The 22,673-nt window shown below is 58.6% G+C and overlaps 3 protein-coding genes across 4 annotated transcripts in view; 1 reads left to right on the forward strand and 2 right to left on the reverse strand.

Moving 5' to 3' along the window:
- Nucleotides 1-110: 110 nt before the first annotated feature.
- TMEM198 (transmembrane protein 198) lies at nt 111-5,241 on the reverse strand. Its single transcript, XM_066190092.1, has 5 exons — nt 5,182-5,241; nt 3,056-3,306; nt 2,374-2,949; nt 1,949-2,139; nt 111-1,488 (listed from the first exon to the last, which is right to left on the reverse strand). The coding sequence occupies exons 2-5, from the start codon at nt 3,216-3,218 to the stop codon at nt 1,342-1,344; spliced, it is 1,077 nt and encodes a 358-aa protein (XP_066046189.1). The 5' UTR covers nt 3,219-3,306; nt 5,182-5,241; the 3' UTR covers nt 111-1,341.
- A 2,899-nt stretch (nt 5,242-8,140) lies between these two features.
- On the forward strand, nt 8,141-13,213 carry CHPF (chondroitin polymerizing factor). The gene is made up of 4 exons (XM_066190094.1): nt 8,141-8,445; nt 9,611-10,175; nt 10,361-10,543; nt 10,970-13,213. Exons 1-4 carry the CDS (start codon nt 8,141-8,143, stop codon nt 12,230-12,232), a joined length of 2,316 nt encoding a protein of 771 aa, XP_066046191.1. The 3' UTR covers nt 12,233-13,213.
- Nucleotides 13,214-18,219: 5,006 nt separating this feature from the next.
- ASIC4 (acid sensing ion channel subunit family member 4) overlaps nt 18,220-22,673 on the reverse strand; it is a 62,521-nt gene continuing 58,067 nt past the window's right edge. For both annotated transcript variants that reach the window (XM_066190095.1, XM_066190096.1), the window contains exons 5-10: nt 22,285-22,341; nt 22,036-22,189; nt 21,546-21,637; nt 21,149-21,228; nt 20,725-20,829; nt 18,220-20,437 (exon numbers count right to left, since the gene is read on the reverse strand). In XM_066190095.1, the coding sequence (XP_066046192.1) occupies nt 20,318-20,437; nt 20,725-20,829; nt 21,149-21,228; nt 21,546-21,637; nt 22,036-22,189; nt 22,285-22,341 (608 nt within the window). In that variant the 3' untranslated portion in view covers nt 18,220-20,317. The remainder of the gene's footprint in view (nt 20,438-20,724; nt 20,830-21,148; nt 21,229-21,545; nt 21,638-22,035; nt 22,190-22,284; nt 22,342-22,673) is intronic.

The following is a 22,673-nucleotide window of genomic DNA, read 5'->3' on the forward strand; positions in this document are numbered from 1 at the left end:
AAAAGGTGGTGGCATCACTCTACATCCTGCTCAGCACCCCTGGAAGCCCGGCCCTCTGAGTCCCCCCTCACCCCTGCCCCTCGCGCAGCCCTTGGCTTTGCACGCCAGACTCCGAAAGGCTCTTTACTGTGTGGCCGAGGCCTCAGCAGCATTTGGCACATTTACAAAAGAGACTGAAAAGGGGGATGGCAGCACAATGCTGCAGGAAGGGGGTGCCTGGCAGAAACATGCAGTTCCTGGGGCAGCGGGGCCAGCTGGGCTGGGCTGGGCTTGGGGGGCTCCCAAAGCAGAGGGCTCCCCGGTCCAGTCTCACCACCATCCTGCCTGCCTGGCCATGGGGAAATCCTGGCTCACTCCGTAATAAGTTAATACAAATCACAGCAAGAGAAATATATACAAGGCGTGAGCCCCTGCCCGCAGCAGTGCTCTGGGCAGGGGCTCCTGCCCTGCCCTGCCCCAGGGTCCCCCGGCCACTATAAAAATCCAGTCGCCAGCAAAACAGCGACGGTCTCTGATGCTGCAGGGGTCCCCGCATCCCTGAGGCAGCCCAGCCTTTTCCCAAAGGCTGGAGCCAGTGTCCTGTCTCCCATCAAAACACTTTGTGGGGGATGCACCCTGCCAGTGCAGCTCCTGATGGACAGGCACCAATTGCCAGCATCACCTTGGGAACCACATGGCTGTGGCAGTCTCTGCCTCAGGACCACCCCAGTCCAGCTTGGGAAGAAGGAGTGTCGAGCCGCTCTGGGTGTAGGGAGGGTGGCTAGGGCAGGAGGATCTTCTGAGAAGGCAGGTTTTGGGAAGCACTGCCTGGGAGCTGCTCTTGGGGACAGGGTGGGACAGGGCACACATGCTCAGGGGATTCCCTGCTGGGAAAAGGGCCATGGGACCTGCTCTTTGAGGAAAGGACAAAGGAAACAGGCACTTGGGGAGTTGCTGGGGGTGCAGTGGGGTGGGGGCAGGCATGAGGAGCTGCTTTTGGGAAGGGGGGGGACTCAAATATGGGTAAATGTTAAGATGCAGGATGAGCGTGCCCGGGTCATAGGGTAACGCACAGCAGTGGGGGCTCGGGGACCCACCACCCCAGCAGAGCCACTGGCACTGCATGTCCATGAGTTCTGGTCCTTGGGCTGAGTCCCTGCCAAAGGGCTTCCCCAGCACCTTTGGGTCCCACAGGCAGCTGGGGCTTCCCCAGACAAGTCCCATGTGTCTCCAAGAAGGGTCTCCATCTGCAGCCCCAAGCCACATGTGGCCACCTGGGGCTGAGGACAAAGCCCTGCCTGTCTCAGGGGTTCTGTCAGAGCAGGCTGGGGTGCTGGTGTTGCTCGAGGTCACTGGGTTGGCTTATACCCTCACAGCAGGGCCAGAGCCCGTGGTGAGGGGCACGGTGGAGCTGCAGTCATAGTCCAGGTCCACCACAGCATGGGAGCTGGCGATGAGGCTGTTCAGTGATGGTCCTGTCTGCCGCTCTCGGAAACTCTGGATGTAGCTCTGTGAGAGGGGGAACAGAAAGTGAGGGGGGCTCTGCTCCTGGACCACTCCACCTCACCCCACCCTAAAAGCTGCTGCAGCCCCTCCCTGGCCTCCCTCAAAAACAGCCCAGTATAATCCCCAGCACTCGGGCCCTCCAGTGGCTAGCCACAGCAGGGTGCACAGCCTTATCCCTCCCCTGGGCATTTTGCACCTTGCCTACTGCTTGTTTCTATTATGCCCACAGTGCTCTTGGCCAGCAGTTTTCATTTGCTTGCAAAGGCTGAAGTGCTCCATGGTAGTAATGGCCCAGCTTAGCCCTTCTTGAGTTGCTCAGTCTCTGGGACACCTCAGTCTCATCCCTCAAGGAGCTCAGATGTTAGCTGGTGCCTGAGCACCTCTTCACGCCCCAGCCCACCCGTATGGAGAAGGAATGGCTGTGGAGACTGGGGGAGATCTCTACCCTGGCTGTGGGACTCACGGGAGAGAGCACGTCCCCATCAAAGCGGCGCACAGGGTTGGGCTTGCGGCGGTAAGCAGGCTCAGGGGGGTGGGCTTTGTGCTGGTGGGGTGGTGGGTGGTGGGGTCTCCGCTTCTTCTTCTTCTCCTTTCGGTCTTCCCGCTGCTTGATGCGCATCAGTTGCACACGGCGCTGCTGCCGGCTGATAATCACTGTGGAACAAAGTGGCCTGTAAGCACTGGGGAGCACATCCAAATGATCCCCGCAGCCAAACCAGCACCAACTTTGTGCAACCAGGCCACCCTTGGGTGGTGTGCTGCCACAGAGTCCTGAACCCCGTATCTGTCCTTGTGAACCAGGTGCTGGAAACATCCACCCCACTCCCCAGGTTCCCAGCTCCTACACTCACCCTTTTGCTATGCCCATCTGCCCCACTCCCCACGCACCTTCTGTATGGGAGTAGCCCTCAGCTGTGACCTTCCACTGGACCAGGACACCCAGTGTGGTGAGGAGTGGCCAGATGCCCAGGATAACCCAGCTGTACCAGCACACGGGGCGAGCAGGGGCCACCTTGATACGCTCATAGATGTACTGCACCAGGAGAAAGAGCTCAATGAAGTAGTCGACAGTGACAGTCATGATGGCGCTGCCGAAGACGGCGGTGGAGAGGGTGGTGAAGAAGCGCTGCCACTGTAGGGTGAGGACAGCAAAGAGCATCCCCACACCCAAGAGCAGTGCGATGGGGATCCACACCGTTGGTGGGTGGTAGAATTGCTCCATCACCACCAGCGTGGCCACCGCCAGCAGCAGCCCCAGGAGCAGCCCCACCATGAAGAGGCCAACGCTGCGCACCAGCATGGTGACCAGCCCACACAAGACTCCGATGCCCAAGCCAATGCCCACTGAGGCCTCCACGCTCAGCTGTGTGTCCAGCACCCGCTCCTTGTAGCACAGCATGAAGATGATGATAGAGCCGAACATCAGCCCCGTCAGGAACATGACAGCCTTGAAGCAGCGGTAGCCTGTGGAGAGACCACCATAGTCAGGGAGTGGATAGCCAGCACTCCCCAGGTCTCCTCTGCCCTCCTCCCCAACTGCCCCACCAGCAGTCAGGCTGGCCTGGCTCACCGAAAAAGCAGTAGATGATGCCAAAAAGGCAGCACATGGCGCACACCACCGAGGGCACCACCTGGTAGCGGCGCTCAATTTCCTGCTGGCAGCTGTGCCCCCACTCCTGGCCTGGCTCATGCGGCAGCAGCTTGAACCGCAGCGTCTGCACAGTTGCAGTCATGGCTCTGGGGACTCCTGGGAGAGGTATCAAAATCTCCACTCCTGCTTCATAGGTCGCCGGCAGAACTGTGTCCTGGCACCCGCCCCACCTGGTGGGAGAGAGACAAGGAGAATGGAGGAACTGGTGGCATGTGCCCGACAGCGATCCACCACTCAGCACCCAGCCACCAGAAATCCTGCTCCGTCCCCCCACTACGTGGGTAGGAAGGGAGTGAATGGGGGAACAGCCTCATCAGTGGAGGTGCAGACTGTCACCCAGTGTGTGGCTGAAGGGATGTGCTGTCCCCAGAGAGCCTGCCTGTACCCCCGGGAGCTTCGTGTCACTCAATAATTTGTCTGTGGTTTCAATTTTCCTGCTCATGCCTCTCCGGCACCCTTTTCCTGCTCGATTAACAGGAGACTTCCACAACTTGGTATTTTCTGACTGTGAAGTAATTATGCTCAGTAATTAAGTCACCCCTCAGTCTTCTATTTTTATAGGCTAAACAGATTGAGCTCTTTAAGCTTGTACTCCAAGGCATTTTCTCCAATCCTCTAATCATATTTCTGGCTATTTTTCATCTCTGCTCCAGCTCCCACTGTCCTTGTAAAAACAAATTGGGCCTTCACACTAGATCCAGCCCTCCCATGCCAATCCAGGGGGCTGGAAGGGCACCAGCTGTAACTGGCACTGCCCCTTACCCAAGGGCTCACCCGTAATGCTGTGGCTGTGCTGGGATGCTGAGCAAACAGTTACTGGGCCCCCTGCAGCGCCTACACAGACGGAGGGGTCATAATCCCCTACAAAGACTGATCCAGCTTCAGTTTAAACCTAATTACAGCATCCGTCTGCCTGCTCCCACCTGGAGCCAGTTCCATCACCCTTTCACTCCCCTAGTCCCTTCACAGGCTCAGTTGGTTTAGAATGGGTTTATTGTCACAAATTGTCCCCAGGCCAGCATCACTCCTTCCAAGTGCCAAGTTTATGCGGCCAGTTCAGGACAGCTCACAAAAGCAGCGCTCTGGGAAGGAGCTGGGAAGAGGGCAAAGGCTGGAGTCATGGCTTCCTGCTGCCCAGCACCTTGCTGCTGCCCAGACAGGCTCCACTGGCACCTCATCCCTTGCCGACAACCTCCTTCCTCCCTTTGGCTGGGGAAGGCAACACCAGACAGGGCAAATCCCCGTGGGGAAGCCGAGCACAGAGCCTAATCCCAAGGAAGCAGGCGGGTAGGGAGCGGGCAGCCAACTGCTGGGCCCCTGCTCGAGCCCCCGGGGGGACGCTAAGCAGGATTGGACTTTACCCGCAGAGCCCAGGAGCGACGCTGGTGGGGATGGGCGATGGTGTGTGGAGTGAGAGCAGGGCTCTGCCGGCCCAGGGGACCGGGGATGCGGCACGGCACGGCTGGCTGGCCGGCCGGTGCGGGGATGGCATGGGATGGCCTGGGATGGCACGGGATGCCGGGGCGCCGGGCAGGGCTGCGGGCAGCGGTGCGGGCGGCTCGCGGCGCCCATTGGCGCGGGCACTGTTGCTAGGGGAGCCCAGCGCCTGCTCATTGGCGCCGGGACTTACCCACCTGCTGCCGCCCGCCCCGGGCCCCCCGAACCCCCTCCCCTCCCCGCAGGCCACAGCGCGGCGGGAGCCGGGGCAGCGCCCGGGGCAGAGCCCCGCCGCGGCGCCCCCATCGCCGCCCCCGCCGGGCTGCCGGGCCCCGGGCCGCCGGGGCGGGCGCGGCGTTGCCGAGCGACGGCCGCAAAGGCCGCCGGGCCGTGGGGCCGCTCCGCCCCTCTCTTTGTTCGGGGCGGGGGTCCCGGGGGCGCTACGCCGGGTCCCCCGCACGCCCATCCTAGGCTCCGCGCTCGCTCCGCCGGACGAGGGAAGAATCGGGAGCCAGATGCCCCAGCCCTTCCCCCGAGGGGCCCGGAGCGTCACCCGCCTGCCGGATCCCCTCCTGCTGCCCCCCCTCTGCCGCTCCGCCCGCTCCCACCTGCGCTCCCGGCGCGGCAGCGGCGGCGGCCCCGCGGCGCCCGGCGCTCCCGGCGCTCCCGGCGCTCCCGGCCGCGGACCCCGCGCATGGTGGCGGCGCGGCCGCCGCGCGGTGCTGAGCGGACAGCTCCGCTGACGTCACCGTGCCGTCACCGCGCGCCGGGGGCGGGGCCTCGGGGCCCGGGGCGGGGCCTCGGCAGGGGGCGGGGCCTCGGTGGAGTAAATTGGGGGTGCATTGGGGTGCACGTTGGGGTGCGCAGTGAGGTGTAAACTGGAGTGTGCACTGGGGTTTACCCTGGGGTTTACCCTGGGGTGTAAAGTGAGGTGCATATTGGGGGTGCACACTGGAGTGTAAAGTGGTGGTGTACTCGGCTGCGCACTGAGGTGTACATTGGGGTGTAAACTAGGGTGTAAATTGGGGGGTGCACTGGAGTGTAAATTGGGGGTGCACTGGAGCGTACATTGGGGTGCCCATTGGGGTGTGCACTGGGATGGCATGTCATGTCCCACGGCGTGTGCCGGCCACTCAGCCCAAGGCTGGATGTGCAGTGTGGCACAGCACACCCCGGGCTGAGCCATGTGTGCCATGTGCTTGGCATGCAGTGGCTGCGAGGGCTGCAAGCCCCTCGGCACAGTGTGCAGGCACAGAGGAGTACAGGGTGCAGGGGTGTGGACGTAGGAACTGCAGGATAATCTTGTGTCAGGTGGGAGCTGACAGTGCAGTGTGCAAGGGGTTGTGCTAGTGCCACGGGGACTGGACTGCCTGCGTTCAAGAGCAGGCAAATGCACACGTCCGGGGCATCTAGAGCAGCTGCCCACTCGTTCCCCATGAGCAGATGGAAGATACAGCATGGCAAGCAGGTGGGGGGACACAGTGCTCTGCAGAGACAGGACTCTCTGGAGCTGGCACCTCCTGGCTGTAGTGCCTAGGGACCCCCGGGAAATCCTAGCACACAGAAGACTCTTGGCAGCAGCTACCATTCCCCCTGGCAGCCCCTTCCCAGTCCCATGCCAACACTGGGGAGACAAAGGCGGGAGCTGCAGCTGGCGGGGGGCTGAGAAGGGGCTGCTGGAGGAACGGCACTGCTGCCTTCCTGCTGCCTCCCTACAGAATCTTCCAAGGCCACCAGGCATGGGGGCCCTGGGCTCAGCCACTGCCAGGCAAGCCCTGGGGAGCTGTGTGCTCTGCCCTCAGCTTCCCATGCATGTTTCCCTAGCTCAGAGTCTGAAAACTTCATTACTTTCTCTGATCTGCACCTCTGTCTGAATATAAGTTCAGATCAACAGGATCATTTCAGAATGAAACTTCTCATCACTCACATAAAATGATCTGGGTTTGTATAAGGTGGCTAAAGTTAAATATTCCAACACATAAAGGAAATCAAACACATCTATTTCTAATGCATTTTTCTACGTACAGAGAACAGGATACTTTGATTTTTTAATCATCACGGCTGTTTTTTCACCTGTGTGCACAGAAGATCTCTGTTCCTTTCTTAGCTCTGCACCTTTTTTTCCTTCTGGTATTTCCTCATCCCGTCACGTTCTCTCTGATTTTGGTTTTTATATTTCTTCATTAAACTGCCATCCACGTGACTGCTTTTGCCTATTGCTTGTCTTGGTCTATTCAAGAGTAAAAAGGCCTATGAAAAGCAGCCGGGCTTGGATGATGATCGAGTATCTCAGGGGGGTGGGATGCTGCCAACTTCTTTCCAATGAAAATAGGCTGCTTTGTTTTAGAAAATGAAAGAGATCCTAGGGCTGAGTGGGCCCCCATGTGCCCTCAGTGCCCTGCAGTGCTCTGTGGCTGCTGGTGCTCCCCAGGGCAAGTGGGCTGTGTTCCACGGGGAGGGTGGAACGCACTCTCCGCCCAGAGTAAATCCAAAGGCACTTGAGAGTCCCAACGGCTGCAAGACTGTGGAAGTGAAGCCATGGCCTGGGAATGGGCGGAAACACCAAGTTCTCCTTCTTGCCCTTATTCAGCAGGGCTGGGCACTGAGCGGCCATGTAGGGCTGCTTGCCTTGCAGCTTCTGACTTGGATCATTCCTGTGCTGGAAGCTCCGTTTGTACAGCAAACTCTGCCCTGATAGAGTTCCTTCAGCTTTGTCTGCCCCGGGGACTCTTTCTGGTGGCCGGTGCGGTGGTGGATCTATACTGCAACACAGCTCAAAGTGGGATGGTGACCCGACCCCAGCTGGGGGAGCTCCCTTTGCTCCCTTTTGAAACACATAAGAGTCCCTGCTGCTGGGATCTCCTGATGTCTGTCTCCTCCTACCCCGGGATGGTTTGCTTCTGTGCATCCAAAGATCTTCCAGCCACCGTTTGCTCTCCTGGTATGCCTACTCCCCAGGCACCCGGTGTGCCCAGCTGCCGCCTGCAGCCCGCAGCCCACACTGTGCTGCTCTGACCTCAAATACTCAGCCCCCACTCTTCCCCCCGACCACACCGAAGGAACGACCTTCGGGGAGCGGTTTGGAGAACGCGGCGGTTCAACACCACCACGACTTCACCAGCGCCGTGATTTGGGTTGTCCCGGGGAGGGGACACACGGCCCCTCGTGTCCCGGGCACAAAAGGCCGGGGAAATGCGCCTTAAAGCCTTCTCAGGTGCCGGCCCCCGGAGGATGCGCTTTCCTCTCTGTGAGCCGGCAGCCGCGCCCTGAGGCGCTGCCCTGCCGTCCCGCACCGCCGGGGGCTCCGTGGTGCGGCGCGGCCCCACCGCGCCGCTCCCGGCCCGGCCGCTGCACCGCGGTCTCCCGGCAACCTGACCCCACCCCCACGCCTGCCCCGCCCCGATTGGCCGCCCCGCCCCGTGACGCATCGGTCGCAGCGCGGGCCATTGGTCGGGGCGGGTGACGCGGGCAGGGCGGGGCCCGCGGGTGACACGTCGGACGGCGGCGCCGCCAGCGGCAGCCGGTCCTGGTCCCGGTCCCGGTCCCGTTCCCGTTCCCGTTCCGGCCATGCGGCTGTCGCTGGTGTTGTCGGTGCTGCGGCCCGCCGGGCCCGTCGCCATCGGCGTCTCGCTGGGCTTCACCCTCAGCCTGCTCAGCGTCACTTGGGTGGAGGAGCCCTGCGGGCCGCCGCCGCGCCCCGCCGCCCGCCCGCACCCCGACGGCGGCCCTGCGCCGCCCCCCGGCCCCGCCAACGGCAACGCGGCGCGCAGGCCCAACGCCGTGCCCGCCGCTCTGGGCGCTGACAACTGGGAGCCCCGCGTTGTGCCCTACCGCCCACCCAGCCCCGGCAGGGCCGCCAAGAAGGCCGTCAGGTGCGGAGGGGCCGGGCCGGGCTGGGGGACTTGGGCCGCCGCTCACTGCGGTGTATCTGGGGGTAGCTGCAGGCGAGCTTCAGGTACCTGCCTTGCCGGGTCTGGGGGGCTTTAAAGGGGGGCTTTACAGAAGGCTCAGCGGTATGCTTTGCCCTCCTTTCAGCCACCTAGGGCTGCAGACGGGTTTTTTCTCACTGAGAGTGCCTTTCCCAGCTGCTACCTTTCCTCCCCTGTGCCTGACTTCACCTTACCCCCAGCCCCCAGCGAAGAGCCTCCTGCCCATGCTGGTGCCCGCTGCGCGAAGGTTGCCTGCTGCAGCACGTGCTGCCGAGCACCCTGCGACGGTCCCCTCCTGTCTGACTATGGACCCCTCTCGTGGTGGCACGTCCCCACCTAGTGCTGTAAACACCAGCCTGCTCCAGAGTCGGCTGCAACCCCATCCCAGCGTCCCCCGGCTGACAGGGAACAGGCAGTGAAAGGGCCTCCTTGTCCTGGCGAGGTGGTGGGTGGATGAAGGGGGCTGAATGGGGCCACTGTGTACCCGGCAGCGGTTGGGGGATGTGATGGGGGGGTCGCTTCCTGCTACTACGCCAGACTGGGAGAATTAAACCTGAAAGTCATTGTGAGTGCAACAGCTGGGGGTCGTGGTGGCGAGGGGGGCCACAACCAGCCCCTTTGCTGGCTTTGCAACCTGTGTGGGGCCTGGCTTCCCAGGGAGGGAAGCATGGGCTCTCCTGCCTGCCTGCTTTAGAGTAGTATGACTGGCAAGGGGTGGCAGGAAGGTGGTTCCTAGTTCAGACCTGGCTGGGGCTAGTCTCCTGAGTGGGGTGTCTGGTGGGTCATGTCCCTGCTAGAGCTGGTTTGTGCTGTTTCCTCCTTTTAGCTGTGCTCAGCCTTTTGAGAGCATCTGTTTTGAGCTGGACTCCCAGCTTATGGGAAGGTAGGGTTCCCTTTGGTCTCAAGTTGATGGGGGACCTCAGCAAAGTGCTCTGCAGTGCCTCTGACACAGGTGGTGACACTGGGGTGTTATCTTGTGTGCGTGGCTGAAGCCTGGGAGCAGTTCCTGCAGAGGAACTGAGGTCGGTGCCATTGGTTACAACAGGGAGGGTGCAGGCTGGGGTGGGATGCAGTGCCTTAGGGGCCATACATTGTCTTCTTCTTGCAGGACCCGGTACATTAGCACAGAGCTGGGGATGCGGCAGCGGCTCTTCGTGGGTGTGCTGACCTCCAAGAGCACGCTGAACACGCTGGGGGTGGCTGTCAACCGCACACTGGCCCACCGCCTGGAGCGCCTGGTGTACTTCACTGGCACGCGGGGCCGCAAGGTGCCCCATGGCATGACCGTGGTGACGCACAGTGATGAGCGGCCCATCTGGAACATGTACCAGACCATCAGGTACCTTCTGGACCACTACATGAACGATTTCGACTGGTTCTTCCTGGTGCAGGATGATACCTACACGGAGGCTCACCGCATCAGCCGCCTGGTCGCCCACCTCAGCATTGACACCCACCTATACCTGGGTCGTCCTGAGGAGTTCATCGGCGGGGACACTGAGGGACGTTTTTGCTATGGAGGGTTTGGCTACTTGCTGTCTCGCAGCCTCCTCCTGCTCCTGCAGCAGCACCTGGAGAGCTGCCGCAATGACATCCTCAGTGCCCGGCCTGATGAGTGGCTGGGCCGCTGCATCATTGACTACACAGGTGTCAACTGTGCTGAGGAACATGAGGTAGGTCCTGCAGCAGAGATGGCTGGATCCTGGCCCAGTGTTTTCCCTCCTCCCTGTGGGCTCTCTCAACCCTGGGAGGACTAGCTGTTGCACCCTGACCTCCTTTGAGCTTGCTGTGCTGGCATCTGGTGGTGTGGGAATACAGGTTGGGGCTGGCTGTGACCTATCTCTCCTGGCTGGCACAGGGTCTGCATTACCACTATTTTGAGCTGGGGAAGAACGCAGACCCTGAACGGGAGACCGACCTCCGTTTCCAGAGCGCCTTCACTGTCCACCCTGTGCTGGATCCTCTCCAGATGTACCGGTTGCACAAGTACTTTGCACAGGTGGAGCTTGAGAGAACTTATCAGGAGATCCAGCAGCTCCAGGTGAGATCTGGCTTGGCTGGGAGGGTCTTGGTTCTATTCGTCATCCCTGTGGGCTTTCTGGTTTCTCTGTGGGTTTCTCACCTGATCCTGTTGTTGGACAGAATCAGCTGAGCTCATGTGGCTATAGAGGCAGTGGTGCTGTCTGGAAAGCAGCTTTGGACCTAGATGGGTCCTGGAGATGCAGCGGTGGTTCAGGATAATGAAGCCAGAAGGGTGCAGAGGTCTGTCACAAAGGCTGGGTAGGTTGGGGGTGAAAACCTGAGGTGCTGGACAAGAGTTTGGTTGAGGGCAGAGTTGTTCTGGTACTGTTTTTTCAGCCAGCTCTGGCTAATCTCTGAGTATCAGAAATCAGCTTAAGTGCTGCCAGAGCTGGAAGACCTGCTTGTGCCTGCCTTGGCTCTCACTCCTCCATCTCTTGTCTTGCAGATGGAGATCCAGAATGCCAGCAGCCTGTCTGCAGACGGGGACCACGTCGCCACATGGCCCATTGGCATACCGCCCCCGTTCCAGCCCAAAACTCGCTTTGAGGTTCTGCGCTGGGACTACTTCACAGAGGAGCAGGTCTATGCCTGTGTGGATGGCTCCCCCAAGTGTGAGCTGCATGGTGCGGATCTGGCGGACGTGGCCGATGTGGTGGCCACGGCCATGGAGGAGCTGAACCGCAAGTACCAGCCAGTGCTCCACGTCCGCAAGCAGCAGCTGGTGAACGGGTACCGGCGCTTTGACCCCACACGTGGCATGGAGTACACGCTGGACCTTCAGGTGGAGGTGGTCACCCAGAAGGGGCGCAGCCGCTCCATCACTAAGCGAGTGCACCTGGTGCGGCCCCTCAGCGAGGTGGAGATCATCCCCATGCCCTATGTGACAGAGGCCAGTCGCATCAATGTCATCCTGCCACTGACAGCCCATGACCGGGACTACGCTGCCCGCTTTCTGGAGGCTTATGCGGCAGCTGCTTTTGAGAGCAGTGAGAATGCAGTGCTCACCTTCCTGTTCATCTATGACCCCTTTGAGGCCCAGCAGGTCACCCAGAATGACATCTTTGCCTCTGTGAAGTCCCAGATCACTGAGTATGAGCGCAAGTATGCAGAGGTAAAGATCCCCTGGATCAGTGTTAAGACAGATGCACCCTCCCAAATCAAGGTCATGGACATTATCTCCAAGAAGCATCCTGTGGACACACTTTTCTTTGTGGCTGGCGTGGGGACAGAGGTCACTATTGACTTCCTTAACCGCTGCCGGATGAACACCATAAACAACTGGCAGGTTTTCTTCCCCATCCACTTCCAGGGCTACAACCCAGCCATTGCTTACCACAACCAGGTGCCACCCACCACGCTGGACCTGCTGAGGGACATGGGGCGCTTTGACCGTGATGTCTTCCATGAAGCCTGCTTCTACAATGCCGACTACATGGCAGCACGCACCCGCATGGCGGGGGATGTGCAGGAGAACGAGGACATCCTGGAGACCCTGGACATCTATGACATGTTCATCAAGTACTCCAACCTCCATGTCTTCCGGGCTGTGGAGCCTGCCCTGCTGCAGCGCTACCGACACCAGGCCTGCAACCCCAGGCTCAGCGAGGACATCTACCACCGCTGTGTGCAGAGCAGCCTGGAGGGCATAGGCTCTCGCTCCCAGTTGGCCATGGTCCTTTTTGAGCAGGAGCAGGGGAACAGCACCTGAACCCTGGATGGTGGAGGGGCTGGCCCTGCCATGTTATGCCTGCCTGCCCGCTCCACTTCTTCTCTTGCCCAAATCTGTCTTCCTTCTGCAGTGGCTGCAGAGATTGGTGGTGTCCAAGCTCGTGACTTGCCCCACTCGGGCTCCCCAGGCCGGGGTCTGCCAGGCCAGGGTGCCTGGGTCTTTCTCAAGCAGCTATGGCTGTGCAGACCCCGGGCAAGATGGGGTCAGAGTCACTGAGCTGCTGGAACGCCTGGCTCCTCATCCAGAGCTGCTGGCTGCTGGCCCCATCCCTCTGTCCTGGCCCTGCTGCTGGGCACTGGGGAGATAGGCTGCCCTGTCTCTTGCTGTCCCCCCTTAAGTGGGGGAATGTAGAGCCCAAAGTCCCCCTTCTGCAGGGCTGTGACTGCCACAGGGCCTGGAGTGATCCCTCGTAGTTCTCCCAGTGACCTGGGACAGGACTGTGCCCCTTGCTCCTTTGGAGCATAGGCCTGGTTGTACAGGGAGGAACATGTCCCTGTGCCTGCCACAAGCTTGGACAGTGGAATGGGGCACATCCCATCCCAAAAGAGCAATAAGGATATTGGTTTTGGGGTTTTGCCACTTGGCAATGAGCTGGAGTGCTCCTGGCTGGCTGGGGTGTGAGGAACTTGGGCCCCTGGGGCCAGTGGGTGTAGGGGGTGCCAGAGGGGATCCTGCTGATTTCTCTTACCGTGAGCTGCTCCCCATGGGAACCATGACCCAGGCCGCTTTGGCCTTCGCAGTATTGATAGGACGTCGGAGGTCACAGCCTCAGACGAGAGCCTCCTGACAGAGGTGGGATCCCTCCCCACTGTGGGGCTGCCCTCAGAGTCAAGGGACATTGTTCCTGACACTGATGGGCATGGCAGAGGGTTTGGCTGTGCATCTCCTAAGGAGAAAGCGACTGAGGAGCCACTCTCTGCTCCTGGTTTGTATTTAATAGGGGGGAAAGGAGGGGGGATGGGGTGCATTTACACTAATAAAATTGAGAGATGTACTGGTGGGTCTGGCTGATTCTCTCATGAGGCAACTGTGGGTGTTCTGCTGGGGGTCTTTGTGGTGGTAGGTGCTGGCTGCTTGTAGAAGTTCTGTCTGCAGCTGGCTGTACAGGTTCTATATAGAGATGCTTCCTTACCCAAGCACCCGCAACATCCTTTACTTGAGCAGGGAGATGCCTCCTGCTTCTATGGAGGCTGTGGGAGCCCATTGCCTTATGGACAGGCTGGCAAATGTTGTTCCAAGCAGACACTTTGAAATACCTGCTTTAACTGCTGCAGCTTGCAGCAGAAGTCCTGCACTTCCTCTGATGCTCATGGTCTCTGGGGCTGTCCTGCTGTAGCTACCTGCTGCCCTCATTGGTGGTGTGGCAGAATGCTGAACCCCCTCACTTGGCAAGTCCAGTGCAACTTGTTGACTGCCCTGTCTTTCCTGTTGCTATAAATTTGTGGTCCCACTGACCAGTCCTCCTCAGCCCTGTCAGTGGGTGGAAAAGCACCAGTAAAGGGTTGGTGCAGCTGTGTGTCCTCCCACATCTGCTGTCTCTGTAAAAGCCTGTATGTGAGTAATGGGGGACTCCTGGCCCATGTCAGAGCAGAGGCTGCTCAAGTGAAGTGAACTGCCCTCTAGGATCTGCGATCAGCTCTGAAGGAAACTCTCAGGCCAGAAACTGAATCTGAGCACTGTGTTGGATCAGTGATGCCAGATCTGCTCTCTTTGCATTGCTCTCATTCTTTTTTTGGGCTATTTTACATTTCAGGGCTTCTCAGCACTTGTGTTTTCCAGTTCTTAGGTGGGTAGAGCACTGTGGTCCTGTCCTGGACTGTTTCATCACCTACAGCTCCTTATTTGCATTATGAGGTGTGGGGACTGTGTCCCCTGCCCATGCTGCTTGCTCCAGGCATGATTTTCATGACTCCATGTGCCCTTCCCACCAGCCCTTTACTCATCATGTTTTACTGCTTCATGAAACACATGTATTAAAGAGACACCCCCAAGAAAATTAACTGAACCTACTCTCTATTACTTATCAAGGCTGCTAGCACTCAGCAAAACTCATGGAGAGACCCTGGGCTGTGTGGTATGCCTTTTCCAAGGATACCTCATTCATCTCTTCCTGCTCCAGTCTCTGTATCCATGGTGTAGGAGTGTATATGTTTAAATATAATGTTATTATATTTCAGACAGTAACTGTTAGCTTGTTCTGAGTATTTCTATTTTTGATCTTCCCTGAGCATATCCTTAATTCCCTTCAAGTGGAAATCTGGGGCAGAGGGCACGAGGCAGATGCAGGTGTTACAGATGCATTTATCCTCTGAAAAGCAGACCAAGTAGTAAGATGTGATTAGGCATTAGAAGAGTATCCAAATGGTAATAAAGCGGCTTCAAATCAAGTTGGTTGTGAAAAAAAACCCAGACTTGTCATTTAATTATCATGAGACTGTCTAGATAAAGTTGCTCTTGCCTCACTGCTGTTTGCCCAGACCGAATTAAAGGTATTTGCATACTTAACGCTCTGCACTATCAATACCAGCAGAGGCTTCCTGCTATGACATATGTATGAGCAAATGACAGTGCTTGTGGGACTCCCAGCACGGTTACTGCTCCCTTTTCAAGGGAGCTGGCAGGGTTTGAAGCTGTTTTAGTGTTTGCCAGGCTATTTGCAGCATCAAAACATGATGAAACCCCAAAGAAGGATGTGCAAAACTTTGGGAAGTAGGTTGGTGATGTGAGCAAGGTGAGTGCTAGCTGTGAAGTGAGTGCCATCTGTGCTCACTGGGATGTGGCAGAGACCTGTGACGATAGGGACATGGGCACAGATGCTCTTTGCCCCTCTCCTGCCCTCATAGGGCTGGCAGGTGCAGACGAGGTGCCAGACTGGGACAGTGACACCTTTGAAAGGGGCAGGAGGAGCAGCCCTGGGTGCTGATGTGGGCGGCTGAGAAAACAGAGACATTCCGTGATCCCTTTTCAGGCTTAACCGGCACTTTCATACAATGTGTGCATTTCTGCACTTACCCAGTTGCGGAGGTAGGGCTGTGAAAGGTCAATTTTACAAATGAGGGAGGAGAAAACTTGTCTCCTGCGTTGTAGGCTTCTGCTTCCCATGTGGCAATTTTCTAAGTGTTACTGGCTCACCACAGCAATCAGGAGAGACAGAGCAACTTCCTCTTGGAAAGTTTTTCAGAAGAGAGAGTGAAGGAAGGGGTGGTTCAGAACACTCTAAAGCACAAGAAGAAATGTCTGAATACACTGGCCCTGAGTGGCACCTGCCTTCCCTCCTGCCTCCTCTCTCATTTCTGCACTTTACAAAGAAAGAGACTCAAACTGGAGAAAACTCAAGCTACTGCTGTTCTCCCCGCCATGGTTTGTTTTCCTGTGTATGCAAACACAACAGTGAGCCTGTGAGCAGGGAAGGCAAAACCTACTTCTCTAGCCCTGCTTGGGTCACTTCAGGCTGTGTTACACTCTGTGGCAAAACTACTTCAGCCCCAGCAATATTAATCAGTTTGATAGCTGACCTTTGGGAGGACATGGGAATTGTGGCCACACCAGGAAAGGGCTGGAGGACAAAGGGAAATGCAATGCCCTTTCTTGCCTGTGCTTGCTTTGGGAAGGGGCCGCTGGTGCCTGTCCTGCAGGAGCAGCTCTACCAACCACAGGCCAGGACCCAACTCCAGCAAACATTTCCTCCTGTCTCTAAATGAAGGCAGAAGGAGCTGGTCTGCTTGAGGAGGAGTGGACAGGGATGTGCCAAGCTGGGCCTGCATCCTGTGCCTTGGATGTCCAACATACTGCTTAGCCCCTCTGGAGGGTGTGAGGGGCTTTGGTTAGGATTTTTTCTGGCCGAGCTCAGGGAAATTAAAGCATTTCAATGAAGAAGGAAAGCTGTAGGTGCAGGCAGAGCTGCTGTCAGTGTGTGCCTGCCTGCAAGGGTTTCCTTCCGTGGGGTGCCAGCATGTCTGGCTATGCCCAGGGATGTCCCCTCTGGGGCCACACCACCCCAGTATTGGCGGAATGCAAGACCCTGAAGCTCTGGCACTGGGGGAAGAGGCAGGCAGCTTGTTTGGACTTTTAATTGCCTCCTTGGTTTTTCCAGCCTCCTTGCCCACTGTCAGGGGCTGAGTGCTGAAAGGTGAGTGCTGTGTGTCATTTGCCTGGCCTGACTGTTTGGCACCACCAGTCCATTTTTCCAGCAAGGGGGTCATGGACAAATTATCAGAGAGCAGAGCAGTGAGCTTGGGATTTGCACATCATACAGACATGCTGAGAGTCACTCCTTTCTCCAGGTGTTGCCTGTCACCATCAGCATCTCCAGGCAGGAGATGCTTGGGGAGGAGGTGACAGCAATGAGGCTATGTCCCATTGCATTTTGGGGCTTCCTTCCAAACCCTCTGCTCCCAAGCTGGATTTTTTTTTTTTCTTTGAAATGCAGCTTTTCTATGAGAACAGCTGTAATTACTGTTTCTGGCAGTGGAGGCATGTTGGAAAGTGCCCAGAGGAGATGTCTGCCCCATAGATGGAAGAGATCCTTGCTGCCTGCTCCATCCTGGTGCCTACTCCCTACTGCCATTCCTGCTGTGTCTTCTGGGGTTGTCACCTCTACAGTGACAGAAGCTGTTGCCAGCACAGCCAATCCTGCTGTGATCAGATACTTGGCATTTGTCCAGAGTACTGTGCTCATTAAAATTAAGGGCCTGTTTCACTGTAGTGGATCCCCTTCTAATTATGCCCCAGCTATTTCATGTGGCTCATTACAGGTGTTTCAAGCAGCGCGGTGCTGGGTGAGCCCCAGGTGGCAGCATCTCCATCTCTGGGGAGGACCATGCCCCTGGTGGCCCTTGAACAGGCACACAGCATGGAAGGGGGCACGCAGGAGCCATAGCAGTGGGGTTTGTGGTTAACCCTGGGGTGCTAAACCAGGGTCGTCCCACCGGCCCTTCTCAGCCCAGTGCTATTTGCACTGGGACATGAGGTATGTCACAGGCAGGGATGGTGCTGGGTTCACGTCACCTGCCTGTCCTGTTTGGAGAGGTGGGAGACCCTACAGGAGCTGTCACTTCTAGATACCACCTAGAAGTCATCAAATTAAAGAATAGAGGTGTTGAGAGCAACAGAGAAAAACATACGTCAAATCTTCATTAGGTCATCACTACAGGGCTCCTGGGAAGGGTCCTGAGGCCTCTTTGTTGGCATAGAAGCTGGGATGGGCCATGCACAAAGCTCTGCCATTCTTCACTCCTGTGTATGGTGCTGGAGGAGCTGGAGGACATCCTGAGGAAGGACCTCCTGGGCTCACCACATAATCCTGCTCTCCTTGCTCAGCTCCTGTTACACATCTTCACTGCAGAGCAGGAGACACTATGAGCTCCCAGTTACCACCTTGGTGCAGGTGAAATGATGGGGCATCCTGGAGGGGCACATGGATCAGAATCTGGTGGCAGGGACATTCTCATCTCAAAGAAGACTGGATGTCTTCCTACTTGATGATAACAAGATGTGGTGGATGTAGCTATTACCCTGCTTTTCCCTTTAGCACCCAAGCTCAGTCCTCTTCTCACAGGGCATGGTGTGAGCTGTGAGATGTGGCCCTGTGTCCCCACTGCACCCAGTTAACTCAGGCTTTTTCAGCCCTCACTGGTGTAGAGGGAAACCTGTGGTGCCTGGTGCTGGCCGCCTTCACCAAGTGGTCAGCTTCTGTTTCTTAGTGTGTCCCCTTTGTGCTGCAGGGTAGCTGGGGCAGATGGAGAAAGTTCTGGAGAAGGCAGGAGCTGGAGGAGCACCTCTGCCAGGGAAAGTCCCAGCAGGGTCCCCCTTCCCCTCCACCCACCCTCTGTCTCCCGTTTCAGTTTTACCCTGCACCCCCTGTACATGAGGGCAGGGCTGTAAAGTGTTCCCTGGGTCCCACCACCACCTCTCCTCTAGGGTAGTGTCTCACGCATGTCTGCCCCATCAGCCCTTGCAGGCATCTCTGGACCTACTTGTGCCTCTTTATTAGGGAGCATTTGTACATTTATAAAACAGTGACACACATCTCTCACATTCACCAGCACAAGGGCAGTTCGTGCTGGCCGTCCCACCATGATGCCCATGCCCACCCTGCTCAGGGCCTGCTGCTCCAGCTGGCAGGCAGGGGACACATCCTGTGTCCCCCCCTTGCCGCAGGAGACCTTGGTGTAAGGCTGGCTGGCATGGCCGTGGCACGTTCCTGGGATAACATGTGGCACCCCTCTGGGGACCCTCCTGCTTGCAGGTTGGCATATGGGAACCCCATGGGGAGCCAGCACGGCTTCTTCTTAAGGAGGCTGCGGGAGCCCATTGCCTTGTGGACAGGCTGGCAGATGTTGTGCCAAGCAGACACTTGGAAATATCTGCTCCCTGGGGAGCACCAGTGTGGCTGGCCTGCTGGGAGGCTCACTGTCTATCCCCCCATGCAGGGGAACATGGAACACCACGCAACTGGGTGCTTGCACCCAAAGGGAACATGCTTACACGTGGGTGCATACTTTGGGGGAGCTGTTGAACCATGCATACCCAGAGCCAAGGCTGCTGGTGCCCTGGTCCCTGCCCTGTGCCTCCCATGGGTGGGGCCTTGAGGGCGGCAAGGATGATGGCTCCTCCTGCATCTATGGCTTTGGGCATGGCACAGCATGGCCATGTTTCGTCTGTGGGCACCAGATGGATGGGGACCAAACTAGCAGGGCCAGAGGCTGCATGGCTCAACCCCAGCCCTCCCCAGAGATCCCAAATTCCTGCCCTGGGGTCCCCCTCTGCCAAGTGTGCGTTGAGGGGCGCTTTGCCAGCTCGCCCCCCCTCCTGAGATATTTTGGGGCAGTTTGCCCTGCGCTGGTGTCTGCTGCTACAGTGGAGGGGGTGGAGGCAATGTACAACAGGACAGGGGAAGTGCTGCGGGTCCTGCCTTGCGTCTTGCCGTGGGTCCCGCCATCTCAGGGCAGGCAGGAGGACTGTGTGCGCCAGTTTTGGCCAAGGCTCCGGCCAGCGGGTTGGACTGTGGCTGTCTGGGCAGTGCTGGGTACGGAGCACCCTCCTAATCATGTACAGTCTAGGGGAGGCACAGCGGGTGCTCAGCACCTGGGGCTGGGAGCATGGCAAGGGGTACGTGCACAGTGCAAAAGAGCAGCGATAGGCAGGGGAGTGAGGGCAGGACCCACCATGCTGCTTGGGCTGTGCCGGGCAGCTATGCCAAGGGATGAGCCACTCTGGGCAATACCTGGGCAAGGAGAGGATGGGTTCACAACAGACTGGGGGAGGAGACAGGGGAGGCAGTAGGTTTGCAGTGCTGAAATGACTGGGGATTGTTGTGGGTCAACACTGGAGTGGCAGGGGGAGTCACAGTGCAGGGGTCTGGCTGGGAACAGTGATGTAGGGGCTGCAGCCCTGAGAGACTGCATGAGGTTGGGCAAGGGTGGGCAGATGTTTAGGGCCATGTCACAGTGGTGGTGGTGGTGCCAGGGGTCAGGGTGGTGCCATGCAGATGTGGTTGCAGCTGGGGTGTCCCTGGGCAGGCCACAGGGGCCATGCTGCTCAGAGGGGTGCCCTGCAACGCTGCCCTGCCCTGCAGCAGGAAGGGGGGGAGGTGGTTCCTGGGCAGAGGGAAGCTGTTCCAGGCATGTCTCTCTCCTGGAGAAAACCATGCAGGGCAGAGACCACCACCCAGGAGGAGTCAGCAGGGGAGGGCCTGGAGGGGCTCACAGGAACCTTAGCTTACCCACTTCATGCTCTGCAGCACCAGGGCCTCTCTGGGCCACACCTGCTGCTCCTCCAAACCCCACTGGCACGCCCATCCCCCTCCACGCTGTGTGCTTGAAACTGGGCTGAGCCCACGTGCTAGGGGCAAGCAGAGGGGACAGGCAAAAGGGCCGGGGGGCTGCTCCAGTGCCAGTGCTGAGGCAGCTCCAGTGGCATCACTGGGGGCGAACAGTGTGGCTGGTCCTGGCAGTGGGGTGGGGAAGGCAGGGGCCCGTGCCCACCGCACCCAGTGCCGCGGTTCCTCTCCATGAGGATGCTGGGGAGGGGGGTGATGGGGCTGCCCCCCAGTCCCAATCTTGCCTAGCAGGCGAAGTCCTCGAAGACTCCCTGATGAGGGTAGTGGTGGCGGTGGTGGTGGTTTGGCAGGATGCCCGCATTGTAGGCTCCCTCCACGTGCCGACCCAGTGTCTCACAGGGGCTCTGTGGGGATGGCAGTCAATAGGGTGGGCACAGACTCCATGCACCGTGCCACCTCCCTAGCCCTCCCACCCATCACAGCCTGTCCACAGGAGCTCCCTGGAGGACACCCAGCTCCCTGCCTCCCTGGGAGTGCCCTGGCTCTGCACCCTGAAGGCAACAAATGGAAAGCCACAAAGATCCCAAGAGCCTCGATCTTGGGATGATGTCTCTTCCCCCTGGGGTGGGGGCAGACACATGGCCAGGCCCTGTCATTGTAGCATCCAGGCAGCCCAGCCCTGCAGGGGTACCTGGTCCTTCATCTCCTCCAATCCCAGTGTGGCGATGCTGCCCGAGGGCTTCTTCAGAGGTGGCTTGGAGCGGCGCAGGACCCGGCTCACCTTATCTCGGATCACCTGGGTGTAGATGGGGGGTCAGACCCAGACCTGCACACAGGTAGCACCCTGTGTGTGGACATCCCAGTCCACATGGAACTCCTCCCTGCTCCCCTTCTCACCCAGGGACAGTGGGACAGTACCTTGGCCTACCACCCTCCCTATCCTCAAGTCACTGAGGAATGCTGAGGGACCCATTCTCCTTCCACTGCCTTCCTCTGGATGTTCCCTAATTTGGGGGCTGTTATAGCCCTCTGGGGTGGCCACACATTTTATGCCCTCCCCAGGAAGCCTGTCTCTGCACCCACTGCTGAGATACATCCCCGAAGGCTAAGCATACCTCATAGATGTAGTCCAGGATCTCCAAGATGGTGAGAATGCTGGCACCGATGAACAGGCCCATCTGCCCCCCGATGTCCCCTGGGGAGAAGGAAGGGAAGATGGTCAACAGGAGATTCTGTGCAGCCTACTGGAAGACTGGAGTGGGCCAGCAGGGCAGCAGGCAGTGCCAGGGCTGCCAGATGGTGGGGGACAGAGCAGTCATGGGGCAGGGTCAGCAGGACGGAGGGAGTGGGGGACATGCAGGATAGCGGATGGTCAGCAGCATTCCACTCTTCAGCCAACCCATGGCTGGCTGCTGCTCTGTGTGATCCCTCCTCCACCCGACCCCCGACTTCCCAGGGCTGGGACCCAAAGCTCCACGCCTTAGGGCCCCACAGGAAGGCAAGGGGATTCACCAAGAAGCCCAGCAAGGTCATAGGCTTTCTTCTGCTCAATGGCTTCGTAGTTGAGCGCCTCAAAGAAGATGTCCAGCACCAGGAAGTTCTCCCTGTGGGGAGACCACAGAGCTCAGCAAAGAGGGCTGGTCATCAACCCTCCTGGACCACTTCCCACAAACCTCCTGTGTCCCCCAGCCCTCCAGCTTCCAGGTGGTCCCAGGTGCTCCCATGGCCCTCATGAATTATTCAGGCTGGTGCAGTGGGGACATGGATGGGGCATGTCCCAGGCCAGGAGAGGCAGTGGGGTGGGCAGGTGCTGGCAGGAGGGCTGGGAAGATTGGACAAGTCGGGAAGAAGCTCTAGTGAAAACACCCCTGCACAGAGGATACTGCAGAGACCAAGTAAGCCAGGACTCTCTCTCTGCATGCTTCCAGGAGTAGAGTGGAAGTTCCCCAGGTCCCCAGCCCCCTGCCCACCCCCGTGGAATACCCCAGTGCTGGCAACTTACCGAATGTAGGTCTCATTCTTGTTGTACTTGCGGGCGAGGTAGCGTGCTGAGCCCTTGTTGGGGATGCGGACCATGGAGATCTCCTTGCCATAGCGTGTCAGGTTGCATGGTGTGGGGCAGCTGCAGCGCTCCTGGCTGTCCTCCACTGCTGCATCTGGGGACAGACACCCATTGGCACAGCCACAATCTCCAGCCCCCTCCCTGGGGCACTTGGCCAGCCCCTAGATGCCCACTCACTGCTGCACATACCCAGCGTGTGGTCAGCACACTCGATGTACACATTAGGGGAGCAGATGGACTCATTGCCTGTGGAGAAGCAGACGGCTGGGAGGAGGGGAGTCTGGCCAAATTCTGCCCCCCCCAATCTTGACTCAGTCCCTTGGAGGTAGTGGGACAGGGTGCAGAGGGAATGGGGATGAGTGACCCTTGGGTGCAGGTTGGTTGTGGCAGATGTGGCCCAGGTATAAGGCAAACAGGGAAGGGGCTGACCTGTGGTGTAAGGAGAGTAGGACAGGGGCTGACCCAGCATGTGGAGAGGACAGGATGGTCCCTGGGTGGAGCGGGGTGGGGCGAGGGGAATCTTTGGGTGCAGAGTGTTGAGGCAGAGGTGATCTTTGGGTGCAGACTGCAGGGAGTTG

This window comes from Chamaea fasciata, unplaced genomic scaffold (assembly GCF_029207755.1).
Source record: "Chamaea fasciata isolate MVZ Bird 193981 ecotype frontalis unplaced genomic scaffold, bChaFas1.0.hap1 SCAF_8, whole genome shotgun sequence".
NCBI classification, from domain to species: Eukaryota; Metazoa; Chordata; class Aves; order Passeriformes; family Sylviidae; genus Chamaea; species Chamaea fasciata.

Excerpts from the sequence above, each read along its gene's own strand:
- TMEM198 (XM_066190092.1), bottom strand. The coding sequence starts at position 3,218 with ATGACTGCAACTGTGCAGACGCTGCGGTTCAAGCTGCTGCCGCATGAG. Across the intron at positions 2,140-2,373 it reads GGGCTACTCCCATACAGAAG|TGATTATCAGCCGGCAGCAG; the intron begins GTGCGTGGGGAG and ends TTTGTTCCACAG. Across the intron at positions 1,489-1,948 it reads ATGGGGACGTGCTCTCTCCC|AGCTACATCCAGAGTTTCCG; the intron begins GTGAGTCCCACA and ends CCCCTCTCACAG.
- CHPF (XM_066190094.1), top strand. The coding sequence starts at position 8,141 with ATGCGGCTGTCGCTGGTGTTGTCGGTGCTGCGGCCCGCCGGGCCCGTC. Across the intron at positions 8,446-9,610 it reads GCCGCCAAGAAGGCCGTCAG|GACCCGGTACATTAGCACAG; the intron begins GTGCGGAGGGGC and ends TTCTTCTTGCAG. Across the intron at positions 10,176-10,360 it reads ACTGTGCTGAGGAACATGAG|GGTCTGCATTACCACTATTT; the intron begins GTAGGTCCTGCA and ends TGGCTGGCACAG.